The sequence below is a fragment of the Lissotriton vulgaris genome, chromosome 3_1, assembly GCF_964263255.1.
Source record: "Lissotriton vulgaris chromosome 3_1, aLisVul1.2, whole genome shotgun sequence".
Classification (NCBI taxonomy): Eukaryota; Metazoa; Chordata; class Amphibia; order Caudata; family Salamandridae; genus Lissotriton; species Lissotriton vulgaris.
In genome coordinates, this window is record NC_141689.1 from 1,919,428,679 (window position 1) to 1,919,436,062 (window position 7,384).

The following is a 7,384-nucleotide window of genomic DNA, read 5'->3' on the forward strand; positions in this document are numbered from 1 at the left end:
TTTGTAGGAAGTTATTTACTTAAGAAAGCTTGAAAAAGGCAGTCATTTACTTCTGAAATTACCTGTTGTAGACGTCTAGTCTACCACAAGTTTATTATCTTCATGAAGATCGAAACCTAGACAGGTGAACAGCAAAGAAGACATGCTCTTTGCCACTTTCCTGTCATCCACTGGGATTATAGTACTCCTGTTTCACTTGTCACAAATTCCCTGGTACATGCAATTTTCTTTCTTTTCTGAGTTTGCAGACTTGTGACTGAGCGTTAGCTGTCTGTCTGCTCGCGCGCTTTGTTCCGTCTCTCAAACTTTGTGTATCACTTTTCTCTTCTTTCAATTTGTTAACGCAGAAAGAAGAGGGTGGTTACCAAAAGTACACCGAAAGAAGACAAAGTCCAGCCGGAAGAAAGCGAAAGCGAGCCCGGGGGCTTCAAGCAGCGGGGTTGAAGTGGCTCAAGATGAAAGGTGCCACCCGGATGCAGAGCAGCAAAGCCTGATGACCGGAAATGACCCACAGGAGGGCGAAGGCGACCCAGGCCTGGAGTCAGAGGTGAGAAGCTGTCCAGGGAATGGGCTGAGCACTGGATGGACAAAAGCAAGTCTTAGCTGAGGGCGCTTTGATCTTGTGGACATGGCTCCTTCCCAGACTCCCACTTCATGAGCTTTAAAAGGACAGATCTCATCAACTTGTCACGAAGGACACGGCCAGCTGGTTACTGAAAAAAACTCCTCTTCGTCCTGACAAGGAACCCTGTAATGGGCACCTAGAAAGGCGTGTGAGCGCCTATTTGTTTCTTTGAATGAACATCATGTACACCGATGAAAGCCACACGACACAGAAAGGATGTTTTCTGTTTGTTCAATGGAATTTACCGACATACGTAGCATGTAAACGCACCAACTATGGTATCTTATGGGACTTTTATAGTATTGCTGTAAAACTGTGTGAAATAGGAAAAAAAGCATAAGTTGCACAACTAATTTCTTGCTTAAACATTGTTTCTGTGCCAGTGGTATAAGTCAGAATGTGATTAGGGGGTCCCTGAGTCTCCTACATCTCAGAGATATTCATTGGCTTGAGGGTGGTCCCCCTGAAGGGTTGAGGTGCTTCATGAAGGACCGGAGAACACCCGCACCCCAGAGGCTGCAGGGGCCTGTGCTACACCATTGTTCTGTATCTCAGTCTGCAGAATGGTCAGTGCTACGGATTCAGTGCCTTGGATTCTTTGCAGCTGCATCAAAGCCTGCCCTGGTATCATGGGCAGTGCTGTAATTTTTTGTTACTGCATCTATATTTAGGATGTCTCGGTGCTGGCCCTACCAGTTGACCTATATCCCTCCGGCGTTGTCTTCTGCTCCAACACACCATGGAGCTTTACATATATATAAAACATCAGAAATACATTAATAAACACATTGTTTTCCTGCAAGCATGTCTTACCATCCACCTGGTGTTCTCAACTGATTACAGTATCTTTCTAGAGAAAACATTTGCTGTAACCTGGTCAACAAATCTAGCGCTTCTTAAAATAGCAAGTACTTCATGACAATTAGTGGTTAATTCTTATTTTTATACGAAATCGGGAGGATATTCTTGCTGCTGAATTGCCTTCACTAGGCAAGAGTGTGTTGGGGGAAATTCAACTAGTGGAGGCTCCTACGAATCTAATATTTCCTCCTGGAAAAAGAGAATTTGTATTCTAAATCAGGCCATGGCATTCCCCTAGTCTCCAGCCTACTCCCCTTAATCTGTCTTTGTTGAGAAAATGCAAAGCTGGGTCAAATCCTGTTAAATTATTTTAGATGTTCTGTAACAAATACTAAGCCATGATGTTTTTTATAGCATTTTATTTGTAAATATGTTTGAAAATCAATGGATGAATGTGTGCAATATGGTCAAAGATCTACAGAGATTGTCGGTGAAGCTATTGCATAAATAACTCAAAGGTGAATAGTGAAGAGATTAGGAAACACAAAAGACACATGATGATATTTTACAGAAAAAAATGAACGCCTACGTGAGAAACCGACTGAACGAGAGAAAAGGTCCACATTATTTGTAAACTTAGAATGAGTGTTTGGATAAAATGGGGGGTTTACAGGGTGCGAGAATGACCTTTTCAATACAAGGGTTTCTCAGTAGTCACTTGTGGCGCCCCTTGAAAGATGCACCACAGGAACGACTTGCATATAGTCCTGCAGTTTTTGGCAGGAGGTGTATGGAAGGCAACATGAACAATAGTCAAGTAGATACAAAAATAGAACCTTACCTGCAGCGTCAAAATACCTTGAATCAGCTCTGGCCAGGGAAGTCATAAAAAATGCCTGAGTTGAGAATCAGAAACTACATGTGGGAACTAAGGAAGCTTCCTTATTTGAAGACAATATGAGAAAACGAACTGGAGACATTATAGAAATCTGTAAGATGATTTAATAAAATATATGATAGAAAAACATCAAATCTTTGAGGTAAATTAATGCACTGCATAAGGATTGTGAGTATGCGAAAACATATGCATAAAAGCAAATTGGAAGAAGAATCTTAATCTAGCTGATGTTATATAATCAATACTGGCAGGAGCAGCCAGCAACACAGCAAAGTATAGGGTAGCAGACATGGAGAATTGGGCATAACCAGCAGCACCAGTTGTGCAGTTGGGCCTTCATTATTCATAAGGTTATAACTTAAGCCAATGCTTTTGTATAACTGTGGTAGATTCATCAAAGTTTTCAAGAAGGGTATCATTTTCCTTTATGCCACCAAGTTATCAATGAGTTGTGGTGCAAGAGGGGTGAACTAAGAGGATGTGTGTCATCTAGGAATTAATAGGATGGAATGGGTTTTATATATAGAGAAGATGCTTGAGAGAAATAGTAGGAAAAAAAATGAATTGGAAGTTGTTCCCATTTAAATGCAAGCAATAACATGTTAGTGGGCAATATGTGTTTTCACTGGCGTGGCATAAACATGTATATGTTTGTGTATGTAGATTTAATGATTTTTTTTAAATTACAAAATCCTGGCAAAATCCTGGCACACAACCTAGCCTGTAACACCTTCTCAAGAGATTCTAGGAGGAATTATGGCACTGAAAATCTTCTACCCCAAGAGTTTGTCAAAGTGTGTCATCTAAGGTAATCTTTGATTTTTCTTGTAACCTACAACAAGTCTGCAGGCTTGAACAATGTGTAATAACAATCCGTTCTTAAAGGCCTACTGTCTTTAACATGTGTGTATCATAATAAACAACGCATGCCCACTGTATTTATTAGAACTTTTCATAATAAACAGATTAGAGCACTTGCATTTGAAATAAACTTTCCCAATGAATCAGCCAGTCCTACAGGCGTGTTACCATAACGAAGACCTGGACCCAGATTTACAAAGATTTTTTAGTGTAGATCTAAACAAAATCCGTTCTGGCATTAACAAACCAAGGCAAATTGGTATTTGCCTTGGCTTGTAATGAAACGGTAATGTAAGCCAGCGTGTTGGACTGCTTGGCGCTATTCTGAATCAAGGCGGTGTTCCATGGGTGGTACATCTGCGTTCTCATGCAACCGCCCATGATTTTTTATGTAAAACCCTATGTGCTAACAATAGTACATTGTGTTTTGCACCAAAACCTAACATGACTTGAAAAGTAGGAGTTACAAAGGAGAAATGTTTTTATTTCTCCTGATGTATCCCACTTTGCATGTGTGACTGAAACAATGCTTATACTAACTTTAACATTTTTCATATTTTGGATGTGTGCTGTACTGTACAGCACACATCCAAAATATGAAAAATGTTAAAGTTAGTATAAGCATTGTATTTTGTACTAGAATGGTACACTCCAGTACAAAACCATGCTAGACTCACACAGACACCTTTGCACTTTGGTGCAAAAGGGGTGCGCATGGCGCTCTGCAGCCTGATTGTGGGATAGGACAGGGAGAAAGCAGGATAGTGCCTGCTCTCTGTAGATATGGCGCTTACATGCCCTCTCCCTATCATGCAACGCAGTGCAGCAACATTGGGTGCTGCGTTGTGTGATAGGTTTGTAAATGTAGGCCTTACTGTATAGAACGTAAGCCTTCCCACAAGGTAACCATCATATATACTGTAAAAAAATTACAAACATGTCTAAATTTACAATGGTAAAATATTTTAAATTCCCCCAAGAGGGCCTAATAATTATTATCATAGTAAAAATCTTTTATCCCAGTGATTTGGTTGAATGGGTCACCAGCACTAAAACTCTTGTCTACAACAGTAATCTGTGAGATTTCCAGTAAGGAAATACCTGCATGCAGGTTAGCACAGTGGAAAAACAATACACCCTTAAAAGCATATTGCTTTTAGTACCCACTTTTCACAATAGTTAGTCAGACCTACAGGCTATTTCATAACGCGTCATAATAAATAGATGAAACCTATGGAATCTGAACACAATTTTCCCATTGAAACAATAAGGTCTATATTATATTACCAATGGTGTGGCACCAAAACCAGACAGGCATACTGCAGTGTGAATAAGCTAGCAACCACCGTGCATTTATTTATAAAAGTATAAACGTGAACTAAATACATGTCTACAGCATGTAACACAGAGTGATTATAGTTCACTGTTACAGGGCCATGATCTTTAACAAAGGCTTTTCTTAAAAAATAAGCTGGACCTACTGAATTTGTGATAAAGTTTCATAGTAAACAGGTCAGACTTGTAGCATTGGGCATATAGGCCCAGATGCATCACGCTGAAATCCGCTCGCAAAGGGCAGATTCTCAGAATCTGCCCCTTTGCGACCGGTATTTTTGCATTTGGGATGCATCATCCGAAATGCAAAAATCGCAAATTAAGAAATCGCAAAATTGCGATTACTTGCATTTAAGGAATCTCAAATTGAGATTCCTTAAATGCAATGCATTAAAGTTGAAAAAATAGTGATTTCGCTAATAGGGCTCGCAAAGTACCATGAAGTTGAACTTCATGGTAATTTGCAAAAACTTTGAAAAATGCACTCAAGTGCATTTTTCAAAGTTTCATGTTGCGCACACATATGCCCTAAGGGCATGTGTGTGTTCAACATATGTGCACAGATCAATTTCAGGGGTGCAACAGGGTGTCCTTTGGACACCCCTGCACCCTTGAAATCGCATTCTCAATTTGCGATTCGCTAATTGCGATTCGCAAATTGAGAATGTTTTCCCATTCATTCCTTTGGGCCTCTAGGCCCATAGGAATGAATGGGGAGGTATTCCTTAATTGCGACTCGCAATTTGTGAGTCGCAATTAAGGAATTTTAAGAAATCGCTTTTTTTGTGATTTCTTCATGCATTGCATTTTGCTATTCCTTAATAGCAAATCGTTATATTTAGCTATTTAGGAATAGCAAAATGGGTTCTTGAAGCATCTGGGGGATAGCCTTTGTCATTGACCACAACCAACTCAAACGTACTGTAGTGAACGCACACTTTCCCCAACACAAGTCATACAATGACAAATGTATACAAGTTACAGTTGGCAAAGTAAAATACTGCCTTTTCTACTAAGGCCCAAGGATTGTCACAGTGAAAATCTTCTGTTGCCATGATTTGTCAGAGGGGGTAACAATTACCAAAACTATTACCTACTATTGTATTGTCTGACATTCTATATAACTAAATACCTCTCGTCTGGCTTTAGTACAGAGTCAGGTCAAAGCACCCTTTATTGACTTTAACATTTTCTTTTCACAATAAATGTAAGTTCTACTGCCTTTATTATAACTTTCAATAATAAACAGATCCAGCCGACAGTCTTGTTCATTGGCTTACCACTGTAACCAACTGTGTCCTGCTGTTTTGAGCATACGCTTCCCCACAGGCACAACGTGTAATGTAAGCACTCTTTTTACAGGAATTACACTGTCCAATCAAATGCTGTTCTCAAGGATACTATTGTGGATGAGCCTAATCTCTCCTCAGCAGTACTTATGAAAGCTCTTTTTTTCTGTTGATTGCAAAAGGGCAAGAAACAGTTGCACCATCAAACCAGTCTTAAAACAAAATGTGAAACATAAGAGGCAAACAACAGTGTGGCTACAGTACAGACATTTTGATGAGCTCCACTCTGACTTACCAAGTGTCTTTTTCCTGACCTATGACCATCTGGTGCAAGGTCACTTCAGCTTCCTTTCAAGGAAAGAGTAATAAAGCAAAAAGGGATACATAGAGAGAGAGAGAGAGAGAGAGAGGGAAATATGTATCTGTTTTAAAATTATTGTAAGAAATTGGGTTGTTGGTTGACTGGAGTGTGAGCCCTGGTCAAACAGCAATCACAATCCTTGTCAGGGTAAGGCACAAGCAAACCACAAATTAACCTTTGCTCACCCCCCCCCCGTAAGTATTTGTACAACACTTCAAAAAGTAAAAATGTGAAAACACCAGACAAAAAGAGTCTCACACCAATTTGGAAATTCGGAGTAAAATATGATGAATAAAACAAGATCAAAACAACAAAAATCTACTCAGTAGAACCAGAGTTATGAATTTTTAAACAATACACTGAAAAATAGCACCTAAAGTACAAAGCATCAACCATGGCTATCAGGGCGCACTGAAATGGTACAAAGTCAACAGTTCAGGCCGACCGTGATGGAGCTCCAGCCGAAAACATTCTCAAATTAGTCCAGCCGAAGGTTTAGCTTTTCTAGTTTTGTGACTAGGGTCCCGTTTGCATTGGAGCGGGCCACGAGAAGCAAGGAGAGCATAGCGAGTGGTTATTGGTGTGGTGCAAAGAGCAGGGCGGGCATCACGGACGGGCAGGCTGGTGCTTCATGTTGGCCCATGGGCTGTCGAAGAGAGAGGCTGGTGGCTGCTTGCACTGAATTTTGGTATGAGTGGCATGTCTCAGTGCAAAAGGGCCTGTCTTGCAGTCACAAACATCCCAAAAGCTTGATTTAAGAGCCTGTAACCCACAACAAAGGTTCCTGACCTGAGAGGAATAGGCTGGGTGGTCAGGAACTCACTGCATCTGGGTCCAGGAGCTGGTTGGGGAGCCTTTTATGCCCCTGAGGCTCAATGCAGGAGGACAGCAGAATAGACATTTGGAGTCACTCTGGGGTCTTGGTATCAAGATGAAGTTGAAGGTCCAGTTCTTCTTCCCCGGGCAAGAGGGCAGCAGGCAGCAGTTTCTTTATGGCAGCAGTCCAGCAGAGTGGCAGTCCTTGTAGCAGCACAGCAATCATCCTTCCTGGCAGAGTATCCACAGGTCTAGAAGTGTACTGACTAGTTGGTGTCCGAGCTCCTTCTTTTATACACATCTGTGCCTTTGAAGTGTGGAGAAGTTTCTAGAGGCAGGCCTGTGAAGTGCACATATGCCCTGCCTACATGGCCCTGGCTCCAGATTAATTACAGGGG

The 7,384-nt window shown here is 41.0% G+C and overlaps 1 protein-coding gene across 2 annotated transcripts in view; it reads left to right on the forward strand.

Moving 5' to 3' along the window:
- SMIM31 (small integral membrane protein 31) overlaps positions 1–3,331 on the forward strand; it is a 249,008-nt gene extending 245,677 nt beyond the window's left edge. For both annotated transcript variants that reach the window (XM_086962392.1, XM_086962391.1), the window contains one exon: positions 348–3,331. In XM_086962392.1, coding sequence (XP_086818518.1) covers positions 348–607 — 260 coding nt within the window. In that variant the 3' untranslated portion in view covers positions 608–3,331. The remainder of the gene's footprint in view (positions 1–347) is intronic.
- Positions 3,332–7,384: the final 4,053 nt, after the last annotated feature.